The following is a 27,588-nucleotide window of genomic DNA, read 5'->3' as shown; positions in this document are numbered from 1 at the left end:
ATGTCTATTTCCAAAGCAAAGAAAGAAAGGGTTAATTATCTTGGTTTAGAGGCTAGTCTGGTCTTGCCATTTGGTGAACTATCTGGGCCATCTTTCTGATCTGGACTTCTTGCTGAACAAAAGGAGAAGGAGAAGGAGAAGGAGGAGGAGGAGGAGGAGAAGGAGCAGCTGGAAACATTTGGGTATAGCTTTGATGTAAAGATTAAATGTTACCATGTATAAGAAATCATTACTTGGTAGCTGAATGATCAAATTTGCTGAAATTTTGCATAAATCTTTGTGTGCAATTTTGCACCCATTAGCCTGGGGAGATGAGTTGGGTTTATCTGGATTTCAGGAGATAATCATATTCAAACAGCTGTTGTAACATTGAATTCACGTAAGTAGGTTTAAGAAGCATTTGAGGCCTGAGCGGTGGCTCACACCTGTAATCCCAGCACTTTGGGAGGCCGAGGTGGGCACACTGCTTGAGCCCAGGAGTTCAAGGCCAGCCTAAGCAACATGGTGAAACCCCGGCTCTGCAATAAATAAATAAATAGCCAGGCTTAGTGGCTGCATCTGTGGTCCCAGTTACTCAGGAGGCTGAGGTGGGAGGATCACTGAGTCCGGTTCGAGGCTGCAGGGAGCCATGATCTGGCCACTGCACTCCAGCCTGGGAGACAGAGAGAGACTCTGTCTAAAAAAAAAAAAAAGGAAGGAAGGAAGGAAGGGGAAGGGGAGAGGGAGGGAGGAAGGGAGGAAGGAAGAGAGAGAGAGAGAAAGGAAGGAAAGAAAAAGAAAAAGAAACATTTGATCTGAAATCCCCCAAAAGAACTCTAATGAGATCCCATTGTGATTAAAACACAATTTTTAAACCCTCTTCGATTCTGTGCTGGAACTGCTGACACCAAATCCCGTTTCCCTGATCCAGGAGTAGTAACAGCAGCGGCTGGATCTGTTGGCACTGTCTCTGTGTTGGTAACCTTTGGGCCATAACTGCCCCATTTACTCGGCGACCGCTGTAACCGAGGGACTTTTCCGGACATATAATGTGAATCAAGTCCTCCCAGCCCTTCGGCGGGCGCCGCATTTATACGCGCACACAAGCTGGCACGCTCCAGGCAATCCGCTTTAAGGAGGATAAAGGAGAAGTAGAAAAGGAACGTGGGGACACCCAGGGTGACGGGAGCCCCCCACCCCACCCCGCCTCTGACCACTTTGCGCCGGCCGCAGCGATTGCCTTCCAGTCTCCCCCACCACTCGCGGAGCCCTTTAAGAGGCTGAGGGCTCCAGACATGTAACCCCTACACCCATTCCTCGGTCCTGGGACTGAGACGCTGCTCCTAGGAAGTGGCGGGTCGGGACTCAGCAGACCTGGAACGGATTCAGTTCAAAGAGAGAGGTTTCCATCTCAATATAGGCCCTGGCGGGTCATGACTCACTTCGACTCTGCGGTCCGGCCTCTGCGCACGTAAGATCCCAGCGCGCACCTCAAATCCCGCGGGTCCCAGTTGTCTCTATCTTAGCTTTCCTCCGTCATAAGAATGCAGAGTTGAGCTAAGACCAGGCTGGATGGACCAGATCGGGTTGCACAGCAAGGACTCCACCCCCAATCCTCACATGTCCACTAGGAGGGTCCCCGTGGACCCTAGGTTGACCTCGGAAGCTCCCGCTAGTACCGTATTGACGGAGATCCGAGCCGCACGCAGCACTGTCTCTCCGCGTTTTCTTTGCTTTGAGAACCATCAATACGAACCAAACCTCCCAGGAAGGCTACTGGGGACTGGAGAGGATTAGACGGGCGCGGGAAGAAAGCGCTGGCGGAGGAAGGTGCAGGGTTAGCACGTGGTTTCTGCGAGAACCAATGGGGGGCTACGGTCTCGTCACCCGGCCCCCGACCCGGGCCTGCCAGCAAGACCCAGAAGAAGGCGCTGTCTGGGACGCTGGGCGTCTGTCCCAGAGTTTGGGTCTGTCTGCGGGGCCTGCAGCAACAAGACGGGAAGCTCAGGGTGCCGCTCCTCACGGGGACCAGGCACTCCTCGGCCCCGCCCCATCCGCCTTCGGGATGCTGTTGAGCCCCATCTCCTCCACCCCCTTCTCGGTCAAGGACATCCTGCGACTGGAGCGCGAGCGGAGCTGCCTCGCGGCTTCGCCACATCCGGGGGTGCGGAAGAGCCCGGAAAACTTTCAGTACCTGAGAATGGACCCAGAGCCGCGAGGGTCAGAGGTTCACAACGCTGGTGGCGGCGGCGGTGACAGAAGGCTGGACGGTTCGGAGCCTCCTGGGGGTGCCTGTGAGGCAGTCTTGGAGATGGACGCGGAACGGATGGCGGAGCCACGTGAGTAAGCGCTCAGGTCTTGCCTCCTACGGGGGGAATGTGGGGACAGGGGGCTGTGATCCATGGGTGCATGGAGAAAATACGCCTCCTATCTCCTGGGTTCGAGAGTCTCTCTCCATTTTTTCTCACTTCAGGAGTCCAAAAAAAGGCATCTCGAACCCCATTCCCACCCTCTCCCGACACCCAGCGTGCTTCACACACCTCTAACGAAATTAAGCCCCTGAATCTTAAGGATTCCCTTTTCCCAAATCCGCTCCTCTGATTCCCACAAACGCATGGCTCCCACTCGCAGCCACAGTGCCCAGAACCTCCACCTTCTCATCTCCACAGCGAAACCCTCTGCAGTGTCTTAGCCGTGCCAGTCACCACCACCCTCCACCCCCAAACCGTTTGCAAAAGAGTGTGGCCATCAAAGCAGTGGAACCCTAGTGACTCCAAGGTCACTCCTAACCAGGCCCTTTCTTGCTGGCCTGGCCGGCGGGGGTGGGGGGCCCATTCCTCCTCATGGATTTTTCTTCTGGAAGACAGAAGGTGGGGACCGGGTGGCGATTGAGTCTCCCAAAGTGGAAGGCCCCGTTGGCACAGGATTCTCCGCGTCAGGGAGAGTGTTAAAGGCTGCCAGGGTTTTCTCTGCCCTGGGACATGGCTCTGGCCGAATCCTGTCGCCTGAATCCGAAGGCGCAACCATGCGCGCCGGGCTGCGAGGCCCATGCACCTGTGTCCAGCCGGCTGGAAGGGAAGGGGCTGGCGGGGAGTTGTGTTGCGTGGATACGGAGGCTTTGGCTGGAGAGGCCCGACATTCCAAGGGATGAAAACTCCACCTTTTTCTCTCCAAACCTCAGCACCTCGCTCAGCATTCTCAAGGCAGGGACCGCGAGTAGCGCCCGGCAGGGCAGGCCTCCTCTGCCAGACTGCCATGGCGCCTCCATTCAAGGCGCAAAGGAACGAAATAAATCAAGGGGCTGGATCGGAGTTATTTACCGGCTTGCAGGCCGACTACTCACTAACTCCAGAAGCCGAAGAACATTATCTGTTGTGTCCGCGAAGAAGCTGGTAGGTTTTCTGCAGCGGATTCTAAACTCCCTCGGCGCTGCTCAGCTAACTCGGCGATCACTTCTGCTCCGCTGACAAAGGATCACGTTCCTTCGACCACCACAGTCGCCTCGCAATCGATGGTATTTGCGGCGCCTTCCTTGTCCCGCTGGAAACCAAATCCTGGGAGCGTCTCTTCTGCTGCAGCAGTGGACGCCGCCGAGGAGGGACCTGAGGCAGGCTCCAGGAACTGAGCCCAAGGCCGCGGTAGCGATCCGGACAGGGAAGGCACCTTCGGTGGGCTTCATGCCCTCCTCCATCGGAGCCAACCACCTTGCCCCCAAGAACTCCAGGATTGTGAACAGGAGGGCGCAGGGTGCTGGCGCGCCCTGCGGTACTGTGCAGCCCCAGGGCCTGCAAGATCTGTGACTTTCAAATGGGGTCCTCCTTGCTCTGCAGCCTGACTGAAGGTCCGTTGTTACCTTTCCATGTGCTAAGAAAACAAACCCACCTCAGGATTTTTCCTCTTTGCAAGGGGAGATGGCCTCAGTTTCTTTGAGCACAGGCATCTCTGAAGGAAGTTGTTCTCTCCTCAAACTTTAAATACCAAACAGCTCCATCCCCCCATGACATTGTGCCAGGGCCTTGGGTCTTAGGAGTCTGCTTCCAATGGCACTGGCTCATTTAGAGTCCTGTCCCTTCTTGCCATGAACTTGCACCCCCTCCATGCTCCTGGTTTTCTCCTGGCATGAGATTCCATGAAAACTCAGCATTTCCCTTCTATCCACCCTTGGGGTAAAACGGGGCTTAAGCCCAGACAGGAGAGAGGTGAGAAGAAGGGAGGAAAATGCTGCACCTCGATGGGCACAATCTCAGCTGTATTGAAAGGAGGACTTCAGGGTGAAGCCCACACCACCTGCTTGCCAGAAAGACCCCAAAGGAAGGAGAGGCTACCTTTTAAGAAGCCAAATGTGTGGCCGGGCGCGGTGGCTCAAGCCTGTAATCCCAGCACTTTGGGAGGCCGAGACGGGCGGATCACGAGGTCAGGAGATCGAGACCATCCTGGCTAACACGGTGAAACCCCGTCTCTACTAAAAATACAAAAAACTAGCCGGGCGAGGTGGCGGCGCCTGTAGTCTCAGCTACTCGGGAGGCTGAGGCAGGAGAATGGCCGGAACCCGGGAGGCGGAGCTTGCAGTGAGCTGAGATCTGGCCACTGCACTCCAGCCTGGGTGACAGAGGGAGACTCCGTCTCAAAAAAAAAAAAAAAAAAGCCAAATGTGGACCTCAACTTTATGTAACTCTCAAAGAGAACCTCAGTTTCTGAGCCAAGAGTCAGGAGCCAAGAAATATTTTGTTTTCATCATATATTGTTATTTTGGATTACAAACCATCACATCCAAGAACGCTGGGATGCATCCTGGTGTTGGTGGAGTGCTGCGTCAAAAAGACAAGAGTGTGCACAAAAGTGGGGTGAAGGTAGGAGACACTCAAGGCTCTGGCTCCTGGACTTAGAGCTGAGTTCCCTGCAGTGCGCTTGGGGCTGCGAAGGAAAATGAGGCAGACGGGAGCCTCCTGAGAGCCTGTCACAGTTTGCGCCTTCTTGACACCCGGGCTTCTCTGTTTTTCCTTCCTTCCCCGCTTTCCTCCTCCTCCTCCTCCTCTTCTTCTTCCTCTTCCTCTTTCTTGTCCTCTTTCTCTACTTCCAAGGAGAGTCCAAAGTCTCCCCAATCTGATCGACACCTCCACTCACACTTGTTCCTCACAGCGAAGGTTTACCAAACTCGACCACCATACACACACAGTTTGTTTTTGTTTTTGGTGTTTTGTTTTTGAGAAGGAATCTGGCTCTGTCACCCAGGCTGGAGTGCTGGGACGCGATCTCGATCTCGGCTCACTGCAAGCTCCGCCTCCCGGGTTCATGCCATTCTCCTTCCTCAGCCTCTCGAGTAGCTGGGACCACAGGCCACCGCCACCATGCCCGGCGAATTTTTTTGTATTTTTAGTAGAGACGCGGTTTGACCGTGTTAGCCAGGATAGTCTCGATCTCCTGACCTAGTGATCCGCCCGTCTAGGCCTCCCAAAGTGCTGGCATTACAGGCGTGAGCCACCGCGTCCGGCCCATGCACACACATTCTAAGAAGCAAATGGAGCTGCCTTAACTCTTTATCTAGAGTCTACCTTTTGGAAAAGGACGCACACATCGGGGACCACATGGTGTCACAATTTATGTTCCAGCAGTAACATAAAAGTGACAGAGCTTGGAGGGAAAGAACACTGAGATAGTCCTGGGACAGGGTTCGGGGGCAGTAGGAGCCAGGAGCGGGGTGCGCAGAGTGAGGGCTGCCAGGGAGAGGGAAGTCTTGAAAACGAAGTAGAAACTGCTCAGGTGAGCCTTAGGCTGGGCGCTGATGTGTCACTTCCTGTGCTTTTAGAACCCGGCTTGAGCGCGGCCTCGCCCCTCGGCGGCGGGACCAGGGTGCCAGAGTGCGGCGTTGGCAACGGCAGCGACTGCATGCGGGGTGGCCGCTCGGAGCAGCCCAAGGCGCGGCACCGACGGAAGCCGCGCGTGCTCTTTTCGCAGGCGCAGGTGCTGGCCCTGGAGCGGCGCTTCAAGCAGCAGCGGTACCTGTCAGCGCCCGAGCGCGAGCACCTGGCCAGCGCGCTGCAGCTCACGTCCACGCAGGTCAAGATCTGGTTCCAGAACCGACGCTACAAATGCAAGAGACAGCGCCAGGACAAGTCGCTCGAACTGGCCGGCCACCCTCTAACGCCGCGCCGAGTGGCGGTGCCCGTCTTGGTGCGCGATGGCAAGCCCTGCCTGGGCCCCGGGCCCAGCGCATCTGCCTTCCCCAGTCCCTATGGCGCCACAGTGTCGCCCTATTCTTGCTATGGAGGCTACACCGGAGCACCCTACGGAGCAGGCTACGGCAGCTGCTACGCTGGCGCGCCCTCCGGTCCTGCGCCGCACACACCACTGGCCAGCGCGGGCTTCGGACACAGTGGCCAGAATGCCACCCCGCAGGACCATCTGGCAGCCACCCTGCAGGGCGTCAGGGCCTGGTGAGGCTCCTTGGTTTGACTCTGCCCACTAGGGACAGATGATCGGTCCCTTCCCCTCCGCCCGCAGGTCGCGACAAGAAGGAGGGGACACGGCGCTGGAGGGAAGCTGCTGCCCAAGGGCGCTTAGTTCCGCAGCGATCTCTGGAACTGCGATCTGCACCACAGTCACCCAGCTAAAGGCCCTGCTTGGGACATTCTTCCCCCAAAAGGCGACCCCTCTACCGGTCACCCACCAAGCAACACAGGGACTGAAGAAAACCGAGGCTGGCTGGCAGTTTGGGGTGTGGGAGCAGTACTGAGGCGCGTGACTTTTGGGGCTTCAACCCCAGAGGCCCAAGAGGCTCTCGCATCTGTACGCAGCAGCCCCGGGGCATCGGGGGTGAATGGAGATGGTGATCTAGCGGGCCTACCATCCTCCAATTAATGACAGCTGTTGGGGAAGAACAAGAAGAGAACGGGAGCACGGGAAGCGGGCTGAAGAGCCGGGAACTTGAGGATGGGGACGTTCACGAAGAGGGACCTGCTCTGAGCCTCTTCCTGTGGGGTTTAAACATCCCCACAAGGCTGCAACCCTGCGGACTCCATTAATCCAGAGGAGCGCTCTTTCCTGGCCACGATTGCTCTCCTGGAAGTAGGCTCTACCTTCCGGTCCCTTTCACTGTTGCGCATTTTATCTCTTTGTACAGCACAGCACCTCCAATAAACATACTAAATAAGTGTGCATGTGGTTGCGTGTGTGTAGGCTGTTAGAACATACATACGCCATTATCTTGAAACAATTTCGAGTTAAAGTAAAAATGAAGGCCAGAAGTGCTAGGAGAACAAAACCAATTCAGTCTTGGAGGTAGGTTTCCTAATTTCTTCCCTCACACTCCTCTCTCCCTCTTTGTAGGTTTTCTTTGGAGCATCAACAGTTTCTAAGTTTTGCGCCAGGAAAAGATCAAGTGCCCCCAAGTTTTAAAAAGATGAGTAGAAAGCCTGACCTTTAGGCTTTCTAAAATTGTGAAATTTTGACATCTCCACCCCTAACGTATCTGAAGTCATGCAAACTCAAGAATGAAAACAAACTCATTTTACTCATAGGGACATGGGATCAAATAGAAAATGTGTTTGACGAAACAGATTTTATAGAAAATTTAGTAAGAAAATGTGGCTTTTTTCCTCCCCTTGAATTGCATTTTTAGATAATGAAAATTCTAATTATTCATCTCGCAGGACTACTGACTTCTTGAATGTTAAATTCTCGTATTTGATAAATTCCCATATTTAATTCAAATGTACTACCCCTGAATTTTCTCATTTCTAATATGACCTGGTTGTTTTACTAAAGTGAGAAGCAGACTGCTTGAGGGTGTGTAAACTATACCTGACTGTTGATAGCTTTCATCCCTTAGGGTGTATATGTTTAAGCTTAAAAAAAAAGAAAAGTAGTGGTTAATTTTTTTTAACTGTCATTTTCTTACATTTTCTCTCCTTTGGGGTTTTGCCACTTCTCTCTTTTATTTCTTTTTTTCATGTATTTATTTATTTATTATTGGGCTGGGGTATTTATTTATTTATTTATTTATTGAGCCTGCTCTGTTGCCCAGGCTGGAGTGTAATGTCATGGTACAATCTTAGCTCACTGTAGCCTACACCTCCCAAGCTTGAACCATCTTCCCACCTCAGCCTTTCAAGCAACTGGGACTATAGGTGCATGCCACCACACCTGGCTAATTTTTAAAATTTTTTATACAGAGAGGTTCTCCCTGTGATGCCCAGGCTGGCTCAAGTGATCCTCCTGCCTCAGCTTCTCAAAGTGTTGGGATTACAGGTGTGAGTCACTGAGCCCAGCCCTCATTTCTCCATGCTCATTGCCAATAAAAGTGTGTTCAGAAACACTTCACAGTATCTTCCAATTACAGTGTTGTGCCCCTGGGATTAAAAAGTGGATATGCCTATTTTAAATTTGGGAATATCGGTGAGTCAACTTGGTCAACAAAACTGAGAAAAAAAGTAGAGATTACACTGAAAATCTCCACCATGAGAGAATTGTCATAGAGTGCCACCACTCTTCTTTCACTTGGGAGGCCATTCCTTACAAGAGGAGAAGTCTCACCCTTAGACTCCAGCCTTAGACCCATGACAGGTGAGCTGCAGTCCAATGCTGCCACTGAGTTATAATCTGCCCAGCCCGCAATGGTTAAGTGAGGTTTATTAAACTTTTCTATTATCAGACTCTAGAATGCTATATGTTAATTTGTTTAAAATCCTCCGGGGAAGGTCCCTACCCCAGAAATATAGGTCACTGTAGTATGGATTGAGAAGTATTTGGCACAGAGTAGGAAATTAATAAATGTTATTTCCTTCACCCTCTCACCCTCTTCTAACATAGAATAGTAGCAGAAGAAGCAGTTACTAGATATGTGATGTTTTGAATAACCTTGTCTCTGGAGTTAGGGTGAGTGAAAGACTCACTTGCCTTCTCTACATCTTTGTGACCACAGGGAGAGGTACAGGAAGATCAGGGACAGTTGGGTCAAGGCTCAGAGTGAAGGGGGAAAGAAAGAGGCGCAGTTTAATCATCAGGAACTCAGTCATTGCTGAACATTCCTGGTAGGGACACAAGAAAAAAAATAAGATTTGGCTGCCATCCTTACAAAATGTATTTTCTAATTGAGAAAGCAAAGACCAACATAAGGAAGGTATCTAAAAATACAAAGTGGTACATGCTGCATGTCCAATAGGACAGATATTAAACTCACTCTAGAGAGAAAGAAAATCCGGCCCAAGCTGGGGTGCTTAGAGAAGGCTACAGGGAGAATGGGGGTTAATCCAGGTGATTAGCACGAGAATGACACTGTTTGCTGGGAGAGGTTCCAGAAAATCTCTAGGACTTTGGAATGGATAAAAGAAATGGGTATATGCCAAAGCCAGAGCTATATTTTATAGTAGTTTGAGATACAATTCAAGTTACATTCAGGGACTTTGTAAACTGCATTCAGTTGGCTGAAGGGGTGTGCGAGGTGGGAAGGGGTGTCAGTTACACGTACACCCAAGATCTTTTAGATGTTCCATTTGCCTGCCACATTTTTTGTTATGCTCCCTGGATTGCTGTGGCATCTATACCTGGCTGGCAAAAAAAAAAAACTATAACCAAAATCTTGTCCATGTGCAATCCACGTGGCTTTCCCTTCAGACCACAGCGAGGAAGTTTGAGATTCACATGACAGCAAAGATTTCATTCCTAAAGGAAAGGAGAGTGAAGGAAAACTCTCTTCCCCCATCTCCCCACTCTCTGCCTGTCAAGATCACTTTAAAACGCATCGGTCTCCCAGCTCATCAAGCCCACCCCCAGCTGCCTGTCTTCCGTCTCCCTAATCTCTCCACTGCACTGAAAGCTACCCCTTTTTGTGTGTCTCTTACCGACAACTGCTTATCCTCTGCAGGGCTTTTACCAGGGAGCGCTCTGTAAGCAATCAGCCTCTTATCTCCATCGTTCACTCCGGTCACCTCTTAATGTTCACAAGTTCCCCAAATGGGAAGTAATTGACCTCTAAACAAAACAAAAAAGCTCTCAGAGAGATAGCAGAGGTTCCTTTCCTGACTGTCCCAGGGCTAGGGGTCTCACCTAGGCCAGGTGGATAAGTCAATAAAGTTGCAGACTTCCTGGCTCCCTGTCTTTCCTTTCCCATCCCAGCCCCACTCCAAGCCAGCTCCATCCTGATACCATCTGCGAGTCAGATGGAGTCTAATTCTAGATCACAGACTTGCCAGATTCCTGGTATTTATTTTTTGTAATGTTGTCATTATTATGATTAACAAAATCATTATTATGATTTGAGGAAGGCATATTTAAATCTTTTAAAATTCCATTTGAAAAGTGTTTACAACCCTCCATGTTTACACCAGCTCTTTAGTATTTTATTGGCTTGTCAACTGACCCTTTTTCTTTTTCACAAAACGAGGGAACTCTCAGGCTTAAAAACTGTGCTCCACCTTTCCCTTCCCTTCCCCTAACGAAGAGTCCAGAGACACAGAGAATGTAGAGAAACCTGAGTTTGCAGTCCTTTCATTCTAGTCCCAGTTCCACTAATAACATGCTCTGTGACCTTGAGTAAGCCTCCTAACCTCTCTGGGTTTCATTCTCTGCACCTATACAATTGAGGAGATGGATCTCTGAGGCTACTATTCTAATTTGAGGTGGCTCCCTATTGATTTCAGATGCCTTTAATTTTTTAAAATTATAAGATAGATCATAGATCCAGAAGACTACACAAAACATATGTACGGTTTAAAGAATACCTGCAAAGTGAGCACAGATGGAAGTCCCACTCAAAGCAAGAAACATGGAATGCCAGCTCCCCAGCAACCCTTCTTCCCACACCACTCCCAGAATGCCAACCCTTTCCCCCTCCTCCTCTCAAGGGAGGTACCAGCTACTCTGACTTCTCTTTAATAGTAATAAATAATGAACAGGCTTCTCTTTATGGATTTACCAGGCTTCTCCTTTTGTATTTACCCATATGGATACATCTCTTAACAAATACGGTTTAATTTTGCTGGATTTTGAATGTTCTATAGGTAGAATCATACTACATATATTCTTTTCCTTTCTCCTTTTTTTTTTTTTTTTTTTTTTGAGACAGGATTTCACTGTGGTTGGAGTGCAGTGGTATAATCATAACTCACTGCAGCCTTGAACTCCTGGGCTCAAGAGATCTTCCTGCCTCAGCCTCCCAGGTATCTGGGACTAGAGGCACACACCACTGCACCTGACTTACTTTTTTAAAATATTAATATATATATTTTTTGAGACGGAGTCTGGCTCTGTTGCCCAGGCTGGAGTGCAGTGGCCAGATCTCAGCTCACTGCAAGCTCCGCCTCCCGGGTTCACGCCATTCTCCCGCCTCAGCCTCCCAAGTAGCTGGGATGACAGGCGCCCACCACCTCGCCTAGCTAGTTTTTTGTAGTTTTTAGTAGAGACCGGGTTTTACTGTGTTAGCCAGGATGGTCTCTATCTCCTGACCTCGTGATCCGCCCCTCTCGGCCTCCCAAAGTGCTGGGATTACAGGCTTGAGCCACCACGCCCGGCCCAATTTTTGTTTTTTAGAGACAGAGTCTGGCTATATTGCCCAGGCTGGTCTGAACTCCTGGCATCAAGCGATCCTCCTGCCTCAGCCTCCCAAAGTGCTGGGATTATAGGCAGGAGTGACTGCACCCAGCTATGTATGTATTCCTTCATGACTTGCTTCTTTTATTTAATCTGACGTTTGTGAGATTTGTTCATGCTGTTGTGTGCAGCTTCTGTTAGCTCATTTTCATTGCTACTCTGTGTTCCATTAAATGCCTATACCTCAATGTATGTATTTATTGAAAATGTAGGGAGTTTCCAACTGTAGATTGTAACACATTTCTGTTAGTGGTACCCTGTCTCACACATACAGCTGGATTCCATAGCTGGAATATGTCCTGGGCTGTCATGCACTTTTGTGACTTGCTGGCAAGCATCCATCCTCTGATAGATTTCTATTTTATATGACAAATAACAGCCTTGCACTGGCATACCCTTTGAACCATGGTATGATTTTATTCTGTACTTACCATCCACACAAGGCAGAATATATTACTACTGCCATCCAGAGTCAGAGTCCGAGGGTCAGAAAAGTGACAGCAACATTGTGAGTTAGTGATGGAACTGGGAATAGACCCTGGGCTCTCTGTCCTCTCATCCCTGGGTTCCTTCCACTGAATACTCCACAAGGCATTCTTGTCTTCATACAAATCATGGGACTCTTGAGTGACACTTTCAGTCTGTGCTGAGTGAAAACTGCAGGAGAGGTAGGAGGCCTTTGGAAAGCATGAAGAGGGGAGAAATATGAAGCCAGATGCCAGAAAGGGTGGGGAGGGAAGGGAGAGATACAACTGCATCTTACAATTCCTGTGGGTAAACAACAACGTGTGATGACCCTGGCTTCTGCATTCCCCTTGCCTAGTTCAGTCCACATTTTCCTGTGTGCCTTGAAGCCCTGGGGACACTGATTCAAGCTTTCAAATGGCTAACTCTTCAGAGTGGGGAGCATTCCCCTAACTGTTTCTCCTCCTCAGTTCCACCTCCCCCCACAGTGGGGAGAGAGCTTCCTGGGAAGCTGATCTGCCTGCCTCCCTGACCCTCTGTTTAGACTCGTCTAGCAACCCCCACACAAACCAAAAGAAATGTGGTCTTAGTGACATAGTCCAGATTCCACTGTAAGAAAAGCAAAGATATGCCCAGCAGCCCTGAGCCCAAACCTCAGAGTGCTTCTGACTCTGTCCCTGTGGGGCTGTCCTTGTAAGCTGCTCTCAGTTAAACCTGCCTCCTTCCCATTCATGCGACAGTGACTCCTGCTTTCTCCCATCGACAGTCCAATTTAATTGCCTGAAATTTGAGGGCACAGGATTGAAATCCTAAGTGAGGACTTTAGTAGTCCAAAGGGGATCTTTTCCTTGCACAGCTCCTGTATCCAGGCCATCGCAGAGCCCTCTGGTGCCTTGCCTGGACATTCCTGTTAGAGAGCCCGTCTTAATGCCCCAACTGCGTCAGGTGCCTCCGGCATGAGATCCTGGAGTACCCCGGATGTCTCCACGACAGTTCGGTGACTCTCCACGTTTGTTGTCCTTTTTTTTTTTTTTTTTTTTTGAGACAGAGTCTCGCTCTGTGGCCCAGGCTGGAGTGCAGTGGCCGGATCTCAGCTCACTGCAAGCTCCGCCTCCCGGGTTTACGCCATTCTCCTGCCTCAGCCTCCCGAGTAGCTGGGACTACAGGCGCCCGCCACCTCACCCGGCTAATTTGTTTTGTATTTTTTAGTAGAGAAGGGGTTTCACCGTGTTAGCCAGGATGGTCTTGATCTCCTGACCTCGTGATCCGCCCGTCTTGGCCTCCCAAAGTGCTGGGATTACAGGCTTGAGCCACCGCGCCCGGCCTGTTGTCCTTTTTAAACAATCAGTTGTCTGTTATTTTTAAGCAATGAATCTGCCCTATGTATTTCCAACTTGCCCTGTGCCCAACATAGCGGAGGGGCCCCCATACCATTTCTTGATTGATCAAATGCATGAATGGCTGCTGGTTGACTTTTTTGTATAACCTCACAAAGTCTTCATTAAACATTCAGGCTCTGAGCTGGCTGCTGAGCAGTCAGATCCTCTGGAAGAAATCCCTTCTCTGTGCAGATAGGGACCTAGCTCTTGGCAGGGATTGTCTGACCCCTGATAACAGGGACCCTAAGAATTTCCGTCAGCCAGGATTTATGGCTATGGAGAAAAAGGAAGTTCTTTGTTTGCTTCTTCCAACCATTCTCCTGTAGATCAACTTAACTTTAATTAGCAAGTATAACAAATCAAGCATTGTGGGTGAATATAAGATCAGTATCATTAAAAAATATTTACAAGAGACCTATTACTTAGTGCAAAATACTCTTCTATGCACTGAGAAAAGGGAGCACAGAGAGCAAGAGAGACCCATGGATGCAAAGAACATTTAGTCCTATTCTGAAGAGGATTATAAACTGGCAGGTGAGACAGCACCTCTACAGCTAATTATACCACAAGGAAAACTAGAAGAGGTGCATTATAAACATAGCCTGGGAGCACACAGAAGGTAACTATTTATTCTGTGGTCAATCATTCATTCAGTTGATTGAATGTCTACATTATGATTCCTGTCCAAAAGATGCTTATGATGAGAGACAACCTGGCTGGCATCCAATGTCCATTTTCCTTCTTTCCTCTTTAGTAATTGAACCCCAGAGTTTTAGTTAAGCACACAGTCTCCCAGCTAAGGATTATATTTCCCTGACTCTTTCTGCAGTGAGGGGTAGCCAAATAATTACGTTTTAGTCAAAAGGATGTAAGCAGATGTGAGGGGGGCACTCTCTATGACACGGTTTCCACTTTCCTTCTCTTCCTGCTGCTGGCTGGAATACAGATGAAATGGTGAGGGCAGTAGCAGCTATCTTAGATTATGACAGAACAACAAGATAGAAGAAGGCTAGACCCCAGGTTACTATCTGCCACCTGACCATATGCAATTTCTCCTAATTGGCATCCCTGGATGCCAAGCCATTCCTTTTTCTCTCCAAGCCACTCCTCATGCTTCTAAAGGATTTTTTAAAAATTATGTTTCTTGATGAAAAGACTTTCAAATGCAGTCTGCATTCTTCAACCAGACACAGAAGAGCTTCAATAATCTGTCTCTTCCCTACATTTCCAGTCTCATTCCCTGCCAAATTCTTCTGCATGCTTTCTGCTTGCAGTCAGCAAACCTCTGGCTCTCCAAAACACATAAGGCATGTCTTCCTCTTTTGGTCTTTCACACCCAGTTCAATGCCACCCCTAAGGAAGTCCTCTGAGCTACCCAGTCAAGGACTCTTCAGGGTGCTCTGAGCTGTGGCAGCTCATGGTTTGTTCCCTGTTGTAGCACATAGTTCACCCTTGGATTGTAGTTGGCTGTTTCCCTAATTGCTCTCCAATAGAACCACAAGCCACTTAATTGAAGAAATCAGTTTTAGCCAACTTTCTTTGTGTATATACATTTTTATTGAAGTATAGCATATGTTGAGAAAATTGTATAAATAATAAATGTACAGCCAGATACAATTTAATAAAGTGAACTTCAAATATAATCAGCACCCAGATCATGAAACAGAACATTACTATCCTCCCCCACAGAAACTCTCTTGTACTCTTTTTACGGTCAGCACCTCCCAAAGGAAACTACTATCTTGACTGTTAACATCATAGATGAATTTTGCCTGTTTTTGAAAAAGGTAAAAGTAAACATAAGTTGAATCATATGGTTTATACTCGATTTTTGTCTGGTTTCCTTTGCTTACCATTATGTGTGTGAGTTTCATCCATGTTGTTGCGGGTGGCTGCAGTTCATTCACTCTTATTGCTGTCTGGTTTTCATCGTATGAATATACCACAATGGATGCATCTATTCCACGATGGATGGGCATTTGGGCTGTTTCCAGTTTGGAGTTATTCTCATTAGTGCTGCTGTGAACATTCTTTTTTCTTTTCTTTTTTTTTTTTTTTTTTTTTTTTTTTTTGAGATGGAGTTTCACTCTTGTTGCCTAGGCTGGAGTGCATCTTGCCTCACAGCGACCTCCACCTCCCAGGTTCAAGTGATTCTTCTGCCTTAGCCTCCCGAGTAGCTGGGATTACAGGCAAGCACCACCATCCCCGGCTAATGTTTTATTTTTAGTAGATATGGGGCTTCTCCATGTTGGTCAGGCCGGTCTCAAACTCCCGACCTCAGGTTATCTGCCCACCTCGGCCTCCCAAAGTGCTGGGATTAGAGGCGTGAGCCACCATGCCAGGCCAAATATTCTTGTGCATGTCTTCTGGTAAACATATGAGCACATTTCCGAAGGGTATTTACTAGGTGTGGAAATTCTGAATCATGAGGTAGGCATATGGCCAGATTTAGTAGATCTATTTATCCAGAGGAGTTGTGTTAATTTACATTCCTACTAGAAGTGTCTGAGAGCTCCATATTCTCACCATCCATCATCAGTAGTCTGTTCACATCTCCCTTCTTCCCCTTCCTTGCCCAGAACAAGGCAATACAGACAGATAGTGAGAGTACCATGAATGTTTGTATAACGGTATACAATTGAGTTGAACCATCGGAGGAGCAGAGGGAGGTAAAAATAATGAATGTTTAAACCCGTACCGAGTGCTGAGTTCTTGACATGCTTTACAGTATTTAATCACCATAATCACTGTCTACACTCTAAAATCCAGTGAAGCCCAATAAACTCCCAAATTAGGAAACTAAAGACCAGAAAGATTAGGAAACTTAAGCAGAATCACCATCACTAAAGGTAGAGGTTGAAGCTGAGCCTCCAAAGTCCACTTGCTTTCCATTATATTCTGTTGCCTTCTGGCACTCATTACAATTTGCTGCTCCTATTCTTTAACTACTTAAACATACAGCTATATTTGCCAATGATTCAGCACCCAACATCTGCCTTCTGACTGATGGTGGTGTTTTTTGATCCTGCTATTTTCATCCCAGTCTCAGAGGGAGTGACTTGGAGGGAAAGTGTCTGGCCCAAAGAGCACCTTCACATGTTTCAGAAGGCTAAGATCTCAACGATGCCCATGGGGCTCTGATCTCTATCCCGGGATGTCTGCATTCAGAATCTATAAACGACTCATTACGTATGAATATTGCATATAAAGCCAAGAACGTCTGTGCTAGAGGAGCAACCAGCAGCCATTGCTTGCAGAACTTCAACTGCCCACCAGGGGACACCATTGCCTCCAGTTTCCTACCGTGGGAAAGAGGGAATTCCCCCAAACTCCTCGGGACTCCACTCCAAGCCTTTGCATTTGACTTTGAGCAATGATTCAGGTTTCTTTTTTCAAGTCAAGCCCTTTACCTTCCTATTTGGATGTTGACAGTTGGGGATGAACTGGAGACACTGAATCAACAGATTAAGGGCTCCAGGGATAGCTGCTGTTGTTGGTAGTGGTTTCAGTGTGGCAAATATTAATTATAACATTGGTGATGCTGGTGGCTATCAGATCAGTGGGATGCTTTACAATGCATTAATGTCCTCCATAAATACCGTCTCATTTAACCACCATATAAGAAAGTATTATTCCCACATAGCTGACGAAACTAGGGAAACTGAGGGACTTACCCTAGGTCACCCAGTTTGTAAATCAGAGAGAGAACACAAACCCACGAATCCTGTTAACAAATCCTCTGTTCAGGGTTTAATTTGTGTACCTAAAATACAACTGTTTTTAAGAAACGCCCTCTGAAGGGTTGGTAAAGCAAATACTGCTAACAGATTAGCCTGCAACTTTGCCTGCCTCCTCACCAGCGTTCAGGCTCTCACTCCAACACACCGAAGGGAAAGTGATCAGATCAGTTCCTTCCCACTGAACTGTTGTTCTTGACTCAGAACAGAGGTTCCCCACTCTTCCTGAGTTGAAGACTGCTTGGAGAATCAACATCATTGAATCTAGTGGATTCTGGCCTCACTTTATCCTGACCAATTCGGTGATGGAGACCCAGTTACTTCATCTCTCCAGGCTTCAACTGCATCTTAGGTAAGATGGAATGAGTTAAATCTCACCCATGAGACTCTTTGGGTTGTAAGTGACAGAGGCCCAACTCACACCTGCATGGGCAATTTCTTTGCCCACACAGCTGAATGGCAGAAAGGCTCAAGGTGGAGCTGCACTTAAGGATGGCTGAAACCAGGGAATAGCAGGATCTCTTAACCACTGAATTAAAAAATCAGTGCAGCTTTGGGGGCTCTGTGCTTTCCTACACTACGGAGTAAAATCCTCTTGACCTAAAAATAGCCTTATCTACAGGGAAGGGCCAAAACCTCCAGGGTGGGTCAGGCTGGGATGCAGTGGCTGGCTTCCTCCCAGGACTGCAAATTGTGGTAATTGGCAGATACACAGAGGGGCAGTAAGAGAAGGACTTGGCTCCACCCAGGAAGATCAAAATGAAGTTAATGTGATGAAGTCCAGTCTATAACTACCAGCCTTCACATACACACACACCCACTGTTCTGGGGACAGCTGGAGACACCAGATGTCCTCCAGCCTGCAGCATCCTCTGATAACTGCCTTAGGCTTTACTTTGACCTGATCCCCCCTCTATATACAAAATGTAGTGGGGAGCCCATAGATCACAGATTGCTTTGATTCTATACCACCCCCACAGAAAGCTCTGTCCCAGGGCTGCCTGGTTCCCTTCCCGCTAAGCGGCTCCTCTCAAGCTCCGAGCCTCAACACTTTAGGAACAGAGTACCAGCCTTCAGGATAATTCTATATCCAGAGGTAGTGAATCCAGGGTTCACCCAACAATACTATTAAAGCAGAAATTGATTTCTTCAGACACACTTTTTCCTGCTTTTCAAGCACTCTCAGCTTCTAGGTTAGATAGTGAAACTGTTGGCAAAGCTCTTCTGGGTGAGCTGATGGAAGTCCTCCCCTCCTCCATCTATACTGATAGGAAATGTGACATGGCCCATCAGAGGCATCAGGGACACTGCTGGATGGAGCTGTCCAAGGCTGAGCTCATAGGCTGGTCAGACACTAAAGCAAAGACTTCACATACTTCGTCAGTCCTCGGCACACTTCCATGTGACAGCCAACCCTTAGGACTCTCATTTATTAGAGGGCTCGCTTAGGCCAGGAGAGGTTAAGTGTACGTGCATCTCGCAAATTGCAGAACTGGGATTTAAACTTGGCCTCTGAGAGCCTGAAGCCTGCTGGCCTCCTTGCATCCTCTCCTGCATAGGTCCACCTCCTTAGCTCAGGCTCACTGGCCTGGGCCTCCTGATTCCACTGCTGCAACCTGTCTTCAAGTGCTGCAATGGCACATGCTGTCCACTATGAAGTTGACACCTAGTATTTCCACCAGCAGTGTCTTTCCAAAATGCAAATTTGGTGGTATTGCTTCTCTTTGCTCCAAATCAGTGCACAGCCCCCGAGTGGCCTGTTGTATACAAACCCTTCCGTGTGGCAGTCAAGGCTGCTTTCCATCCCACACAGGCCCCGCATCCTTCTCCTCCTCCTCTACACCCACTCCAACCCTCTCAATGTGTCAAGGCCCATTTAAAAGCCCACCTCCTCCATGAAACCTTCTGTCCTGAAGCCACTGGTGTCAGAGAGTGAGAGTTGAAGGGGTTCCTTGTCTAATGACTTTCAAACTAGGTGCTGAAAAACTACAAGGGTCCTCGCAACCTACACTGGGACAAACAGGTGCTGGGTTCATGTGGCAGGGAGGGGTCATGAGCTCCCGGCAGCAGATTCACCTTTATCTGCCATGGATTTGGGATTTCTGTAAAATTTCATCTGAAAAAGGTTCTGCTGCTAACATAATACATAATATTTTATGTATCACATACACATAATTATTATATTGCATATTATATAATAAAGTATTTCTATGTAGTATATTATAAAAAGATGTAATATAATATTGAATATATTGAATCATGTAATATAGTATTGAATACAATATAATATATAAAATATTATATTATAATAATATAATATATTCAATACTATATTACTTGATTCAATATATTACTCAATATATTATTCAATATATTATTATAGTATAACATTTTATATTATACTTATTTTTCTATTGTATAATACTGATATTATATTGTTATATTGTTATATTTATATTTTCTATTATATATCATGTCATAATATATAATATCTTATATATAATATATTTTAATATTATATATACTATAATATATAACATTATATTATATATAATATGCACTGTAATATTGTTATATTATATATAATGCACTATAATATACTAAAATATTATATATTATATTATATATTATATTATATAATAATATATAACATAATATAATATATAATATAATTAAAATATAATATATTAAAATATAATATATAATATATTAATATGTATTAATGTATTATATTAATGCATATTAATATAAACTAGTATATATATTTATATATGATATACAATATAATACATGTTATAATAATACAATATATAGTATGACAACACAATATATTATATATTATAATTTATAATATATTATATTATCTATTTTATATGTTATATATTTTTAATATTATATAAATTATATGTAATATAATTATATTACTACCATAAAATTTTAATATGACATAGTAATGATAGCATAATAAGCAGCATCCAGTCCAACCTTCTCATTCTACAAATTGGAAGCTCCTACAGCACTTGCTGTTCACTATGAATTTGACACCTGGTATATTCTACCCCTGCTGATATAATTGTTTTTTCTTGTGTATATCTGTCTCCCCAACTTGAATATAAACTCCTCATGGGCAACGATGAGGTCTTATATTTGGTTCTCTCCAGGGTTAACAAAGCTTAAGATATGTTTATTTATTACGACTATTCCATCGTCTGCTTCAGGTATTTCTTTAAAGACATAACACAATGCAGACAGAGCTAAAGCCCTACCCCAATCCCTGCCTGCTCACTCTCTTCTCAGAGGCAACCACAACCCTCATGTTCATGTGAATCATTTCTGTGAATGCACAGAAGCGTTAGTGTGAATGCACAGAAAATGCATCTTATGTGTAATTTATTGTTTCCTGATTTCCAGTGCTTTATATCAGTGGTCACTTCTTTATCCTTTTGCACCTTGAGTAATGTGGGGGACAGGTGTGAGAAGAAGGTTGCTTTTTCAGATCTATCATGTTCTCCAGTTGGACTCTAAGCTCCTTGAGGGCAGACAGCACGTTCTGCAACCTCCCAATACCCCTCTTCCCAATTTAAATCACATGCTGACTCCAGGGACAATTCCTACTCATCCCTTAAGGATATGGCATTTCCTCCTCTGGAGAATCCATGGCTAGGAGCAATGTCAGCAGAAAGCAGCATCCTAGGTGATTAAACATGCAAGATTTGGGGCTAGATGGTGTGCATCTTGGCTTTGCTTCTTACTAGCTGAGTGGCTGCAACAAAGTTAGTCAACTTCTCCTGCCTTGGTTTCTTTTTCCATAAAATGGAGGTATAATAGCCTCTGTGCGTGGGGTTGCTAGGACGACTAACATAATCAATATCGATATTAATATACAATCAACTGATATTACATCAATTGATATCATCAATAAGTACAAGTAAAGTGCTTTGAACAGTGCATTCTAAGCTTTAGGTAAGAAGTAGCTACTATTGTTTTAGTGCCAAGCTAAGGATTTCTGCATTGCTGAATTTCATTAGTTTGGAAACATTCAAACTAATGAAGCATTCGGACTGTTTTCATGCACTCCCAATGCAAGTTCAGGTCACCCTAAAACATCTGGACATGAAATGGGGCAGCCTCCCCCCAGCACTCATCCCTCACTGGAGGGTGGATAAGTGTGTCCCTGAAAACCAGGTGTCTCACCTGGCTGCTCCTTTCTCCTGCTCTAGGATTCCCCATCCCTGGGAAACTTCCACACTTCCTCCTGCTCACATCTCAGATGGCACCAAACGGCTTATATCCGTATTTGAGGAAGGTAGCCATCAGGAATGTGGGGCCTTAATGTGCCCGTGGGGACTGGTTTCCCAGGGGCCTTCAGCTGAGCTCAGTAGTCAGAGTCTGGGTCCCCCACCTGCAGCCTCCTCTTCAAGATCACCTGCTTAGGCCGGACCCCTCCCTGCCACCTGCTCTCCATTGTTCTCCCCTTGCCTCCTCTAGCTGACCTTGATTCTCTCCAGATGTCTAGGGAAGAGGCGCTGTCATGCTTGATCTGGCCGGTCAGTTTCTCTACTTGCCAATCAGCTAACTGCTGGCTTTTTTTGTTTGTTTGTTTTGTTTTTGTTTGTTTTGTTGTTGGTTGTTTGTTTGAGACTGGGTCTTGCTCTGTCACCCAGGCTGCAGTGCAGTGGCGCCATCTCACTGCAACCTCTGCTTCCCAGACTCAAGCAGCCCTCCCACTTCAGCCTCCCCACCACACACATCCCCCTTCCCCCAGTAGCTGGGACCACAGGCATGCAGCACCATGCCTGGCTAATTTTTGTATTTTTGGTAGAGATGAGGTTTCACCATGTTGCCCAGGCTTAACTGCTGGCTTTGACAGGAGAACATGTGAATGAGATCTTTTTTTAAGTCCTTTACATTTCCATTGCCATGTCATAGAAATAAAACACTGGAAAGGGGCTTTGACTGTGCCTGTGACATTGTGTTTCTTTTCTCTTAAAGTACATGAGATAAATCAAATTATAGCAATTACCTCCACTTTTTAAATTGTTTAAAACATGTGGCCGGGCGCGGTGGCTCATGCCTGTAATCCCAGCACTTTGGGAGGCCGAGGCGGGCGGATCACGAGGTCAGGAGATCAAGACCATCCTGGCCAACACAGTGAAACCCCGTCTCTACTAAAAATATATATATATATATTTTATATATATATATATATAAAAATTAGCCGGGCGTGGTGGTGGGTACCTGTAGTCCCAGCTACTCGGGAGGCTGAGGCAGGAGAATGGCGCAAACCCGGGAGGCGGAGCTTGCAGCGGGCCGGGATTGCACCACTGCACTCCAGCCTGAGCAACAGAGTGAGACTCCATTTCAAAAGAAAAATCAATTAATTAATTAATTATTTTTTTTTTTTTTGAGGCGGAGTCTCGCTCTGTCGCCCAGACTGGAGTGCAGTGGCCAGATCTCAGCTCACTGCAAGCTCCGCCTCCCGGGTTTACGCCATTCTCCTGCCTCAGCCTCCCGAGTAGCTGGGACTACAGGCGCCGCCACCTCGCCCGGCTAGTTTTTGTATTTTTAGTAGAGAGGGGGTTTCACTGTGTTAGCCAGGATGGTCTTGATCTCCTGACCTCGTGATCCGCCCGTCTCGGCCTCCCAAAGTGCTGGGATTACAGGCTTGAGCCACCGCACCCGGCCTAATTAATTAATTTTTAAAAATTAAAAAAAATAAAACATGTTAGTGTAAAAAACAAAATCACATTTTTTAGGAGATCGAAATAAAACTGACCTACACATTGAGAGACATAGGTCGAAGTTCTGACTTGGTCACTGACATGTAATTTTTGGTGAGTCATTTAGATTATCTGAACCTCAGTTTCTCCACTACTACAATGATACCTAAGACCTTTATCATGCAATTCTGTGGATGTTTAAGTGGGAATGCCGCAATGTCTCCTGTTCCTGGACATTCTCCTCTCTCTGCCATTCCCTGCTTCCACGCCTTCCAGCTTGTTCCCTATCTCCTTCTTTCCTCCCCAGCCCCTCAATAGGGGAAGGGAGCCTGGATAAATATATGAATGGATGAAAGGTTCTGTCCATGCCCAAAGTATTTCAGGCATCAGGGCGCTGCTACAGGGTGGTCTCGGAGGTTTGCCCTTTCCTTCCCCACATGCCTGAGGTGGCCATTTCCCTTCTGAGCTGTGAAAACAACAGGAGGGTCTTGCCTGTCTCCCTCCCTGGGAGCAATAGGGATGGGACTTGCCTCAGACCAAATTGGAACTCCTGGCTGAGCAAATTCCTCCCCACCCAGTGGTCCACGGTTGTGCCGTCCCAAATAATTTTCAGAAAAGTGTCCATCAGAGAAGCCACAGCCAGAAGCCCTGAGAGAAAGCCATCTGCTTTGTGAGGCAGCCTCTCCAGTCCCCCAGGTCCTGTCCATTCTCAAGGATCAGTAGAATCCTCTGGAGAGCCAAGCAGAGGCCTGGCACCCAGCCGCTCACCCACCGGGATCTGCACCCACCCCGTGCCTGGAAATGGGCTCCATCACCTTCTCAGATGATCATCCACCTGGGAAGGTGTCATGTTGGGGCACCAGGAGGCCACAATAACCTGCTTCACGTTATGGTGGGCACTGCGTGGCAAGGAGTGGCAGAGGGAAGGTCTCAAATTGCTCTGGCAGGCAGCGCAGGGTGGGAAGGTCAGAGCCTCCTCCCTTAGACAAACAACACCTGATGTATCTCCCAGGCGAGGGTCTTCGTTAAACTGTTGAGCAGACCAGGCTTGGAAGGACCAAGCCCACCCAGTGAGAGGGCAGGGAAACTTCTGCAGACTCAGCCCTGCAGCCCGGGGCTCTCCAGAAGCCAACAGCCATGGAGGGGTGAAAAGAGGTGACCAGGGCACCGTTAGCAAATACTCTTGGATTCCTATTGCCCAGTAAATGCCCCCTGGTGGCTTTTCTGGGGCCATAGCCTTGACAAGGAGTGTAATAAGGTTGAGCTATCATCTGCTGCAAATATTTCCCAAACCTTCATGCCTTGGCCTTACAGAAAGGCCTGCGGGGGTACAGCTGGCACAAACAGCTACAGAGTGGCAAGGTCAGATATTTTTAAAGGGTTCTGGGATGGAAGAGAAGAGGACTTTTGGCAGGTATGAGATAGGAAGCATGAATGGGTATGAGCATGAGATAAAGAGCACAGAAACACATGAGGTCTGGAGTCCCCAAGAGGAACGATGGAGACCATCGCATGAACCTATAGTGGCCTCTGCCTCCTCCTCATAAAGCCCCCCTCCCTCTCTGGCTGAGCCACTCAGAGCCCTCGGCTCTCACTACTCAAGGGAGAGAGTGTTTGCTGGACCAGTAGCACCAGCATCACTTGAGAGTTTGTCAGAAGCACAACCTTAGGGCCCTCCCAGATCTACCAAAACAGAATCTACTTTTTTTTTTTTTGGCTAGAGTGCAGTGACATGATTTCACTGCAACCTCTGCCTCCCAGGCTCAAGCGATCCTCCCCCACCCCTCAGCCTCCTGAGTAGCTGAGACTATAGGCACATGCCACCACGCCCAGCTAATTTTTTGTGTTTTTGTAGAGATGGAGTATCACCATGTTGCCCAGGCTGGTCTCAAGCGATCCACCTGCCTCAGCCTCCTAAAGTGCTGAGATTACAGGTGTGTGACATCACGACAGACCTCAGAATCTACATTTTAACAAGATCTTCAATGTGTGTAAGCGGTGCCCCAGCAGTTGGTCTCTTTACCCTCCCCTCTTGTGCCAGGTCTCTCATAACCTGCAGCTCTGCCCTCTGCCAACCACCAGCTGGAAAATAAAGGTCAGACTAATTCATGCCACTCTGTAAATGGTGGAGGATCACTTAATGTGCCACCAAACTCACATCACATTTTCATATTAACACATGACAATAATCTTAACCAAATGCCACAGGGAAAAATGTAGGGCCCAGAGTAAGACCAGTGGGGAGGGACTGCCGGGGAACCACTGAGGAAAGGAAGTGGCCTGAGGACAGTGTCATTTGCCTCTGGTTCCATTCTTCAATGGCCCTGCTTAGTGGGCTTCCTTGGGAGAAGAAAAAGAGAAACAAGCCAGGAAAGAGGGTAAACTGAGCTAGGAATTTTGGAGAAGCCGTGGACAACTGCTGCAACCCTCAGGACGTTGTCCACAGTCCTGGCTGCCTTCCTCATTCTGTGAAACTGATGCATACTTTCTCTTTTCCCAGTGTCAACCCAAACAATGAAACCCAGGCTGTCAAAGAGCCTGATCTGTTCTCAAAGCCATTTCCAAAGAGCCAGGTTGACAGGTGTTTATGGAACACCTGCTATGTGCACGGTGCATGGGGTGGCGGGGAAGGCATGGGCTTTGGAGCCAGGACAACCTGGGTTAACAGTGAGAACCTGGGCATGTTACCTTCATGCCTGAGCTTCCTTCTCTGCACAAAACGGTCCCCAGTGGGTTGTAGTGTTTATTGAATGTCTATAGTGATCCACAGACTCACTGTGGTGAGCCTAGCGTGAGCATTCAACAGGTGTCAGTCTTCTCTGCCCTGTCCTGGTGTGAGGCAGGAAGAGGAGAAGCCGAAACACAACGCTGGGCCTCAATAAGCTTTACAAGAAAACAGGTGCTATGGTTTGAATGTGTCCCCTCCAAAGTTCAGGTGTTGACATTTCATGGCCAAGGTGATGGTATTAAGAGATGGGGCTTTAAGAGGTGATTTGGTCATGAGGGCTCCTCCCTCATAAATGAGATTAAGTCCCTTGTGAAAGTGACTTCACAAAGGGTTCAACCTCTTGCCATGTGAGGACACAGTGTTCCTCCCCTCTGGAGGCTTCAACATAAGGCACCACCTTGGAAGCAAAGAGCAGCTCTCACCAGACAACCGAACCTGCTGGCACCTTCATCTTGGACTTTGCAGCCTCCAGAACTGTGAGAAAATAAATGTCTGCTCTTGATCAATTACCTAGCCTATGGTATTTTGTTATAGCAGCACAAACAGACTGAGACAACTGGTGAGCATCGAAAGATTAAATACTCTAAGGCAATATAAGATTATGTGCCCAAATGAGCCGCAGAGCCATCAGTGAAGGCTGGAGAGGGCTACAAAGTCTTTTGGGTGTAAATTGAACCAGTGAACATAAACAAGAGATAGAAAATGTACATGCAGCTTGCAAAAAGGCCTAGGACTGATAGAACTGAGCATGACACAATTGGAAACCATGACAAACCAGTCGGGAGAGGGAGGGGAGAATGTCAGTAAGGAAGGGGAGGGAGGACAGGGAAGCTGAGGATTATGACTAACTATCCAATCTTAAATCTGTGTAGCTGTCTGCTCCCCTAATCCATTCCTTTCCATTAAAACCACAGTAAAGTCTCTGGCTTTCCCCTCACCCTCTCTATGTCCCAACTGACCCTGGTGTTTCCCTGCATGGCCCTGCAGGCTGTGCCCCCTGCTTCTAGGGTATGTGAACATAAAACTTTCTTCCAGGCTGGGTGCGGTGGCTCATGCCTGTAATCCCAGCATTTAGGGAGGCTGAGGCAGGTGGATCATTTGAGGTCAGGAGTTGGAGACCATCCTGGACAGCATGGGGTACTAAAAATACAAAAAAATTAGTTGGGTGGGGTGGCGTGTGCCTGTAATCTCAGCTACTCAGGAGGCTGAGGCAGGAGAATCACTTGAACCTGGGAGGTGAAGGTTGCAGTGAGTTGAGATTGCTCCATTGCACTCCAGCCTGGGCAACAAGAGTAAAATGCTGTCTCAAAATTAATTAATTAATTAATTAATTAATTAATTAAACACCTTCTTCCTTTGTGACATTCACTTCTGGGTCTGTGTGTCTTACCATACCTAATTAAAACAAACCCCAGATACCTTTTCAAACACATATATATGGGCCAATTCTATGTGTTCTGGTGTACTTCCTACCCTGGAGGGTAGCAGTGGAGGCAGGTGGGGTGGGTGGAAGGATTGAGGGTGATGCAGTGGAGACATCCACGGGCCTAGAGGTTTAGAGACTCAACTTTGTTATAGTTCTGTCATCTCTGTAAACTTGAGGCTCCTTCCTAGAAAAGCAAGACATTTTCTTAGATAATCCAGAAGTCCCTTCTAGCTCTCAGATGGTTTCTAAAACATGCAATGGAGCAATGTAAAAATGTTTCTGTGTAATATGAATTTGGGAGGAAAAAAGGATACAAACTTTTATTTATCCTACCATTGAAGATAGCCAAAGACTGGAAGAAAATACACAAAGAAAACAGTTTTAATGAAGGGATGGGATCATGGGTCTAAAGAGATATTTATAACTTAAAAGGAAAAAAGGATCCAAAGTTCACATCTGTATAGTCAAAGTCAAGCTGGTAGGGCCTCCTTCATCACTGCTACTCTTTTGCTAGTGCCCCTATACTAGTTTCTTACTGCTGCAGTGGCAAATTACCATAAAGTTAGTG

General features: G+C 47.2%; 1 protein-coding gene across 1 annotated transcript; it reads left to right on the top strand.

The window, feature by feature from the left end:
• The first annotated feature begins 2,044 nt into the window (after positions 1-2,044).
• Positions 2,045-6,417, top strand: NKX2-6 (NK2 homeobox 6). Its single transcript, XM_010357051.1, has 2 exons — positions 2,045-2,318; positions 5,786-6,417. Exons 1-2 carry the CDS (start codon positions 2,045-2,047, stop codon positions 6,415-6,417), a joined length of 906 nt encoding a protein of 301 aa, XP_010355353.1.
• The last annotated feature ends 21,171 nt before the right edge of the window (positions 6,418-27,588 follow it).

Source organism: Rhinopithecus roxellana, chromosome 9, assembly GCF_007565055.1.
Source record: "Rhinopithecus roxellana isolate Shanxi Qingling chromosome 9, ASM756505v1, whole genome shotgun sequence".
Lineage (NCBI taxonomy): Eukaryota > Metazoa > Chordata > Mammalia > Primates > Cercopithecidae > Rhinopithecus > Rhinopithecus roxellana.
This window is presented reverse-complemented; position numbering and strand designations above follow the sequence as displayed.

Bases quoted from the DNA above. Each gene is read 5' to 3' on its own strand.
- NKX2-6 (XM_010357051.1), top strand. From the start codon at position 2,045: ATGCTGTTGAGCCCCATCTCCTCCACCCCCTTCTCGGTCAAGGACATC. The intron at 2,319-5,785 runs GTGAGTAAGCGC...CTGTGCTTTTAG, and splicing joins GGAACGGATGGCGGAGCCAC to AACCCGGCTTGAGCGCGGCC.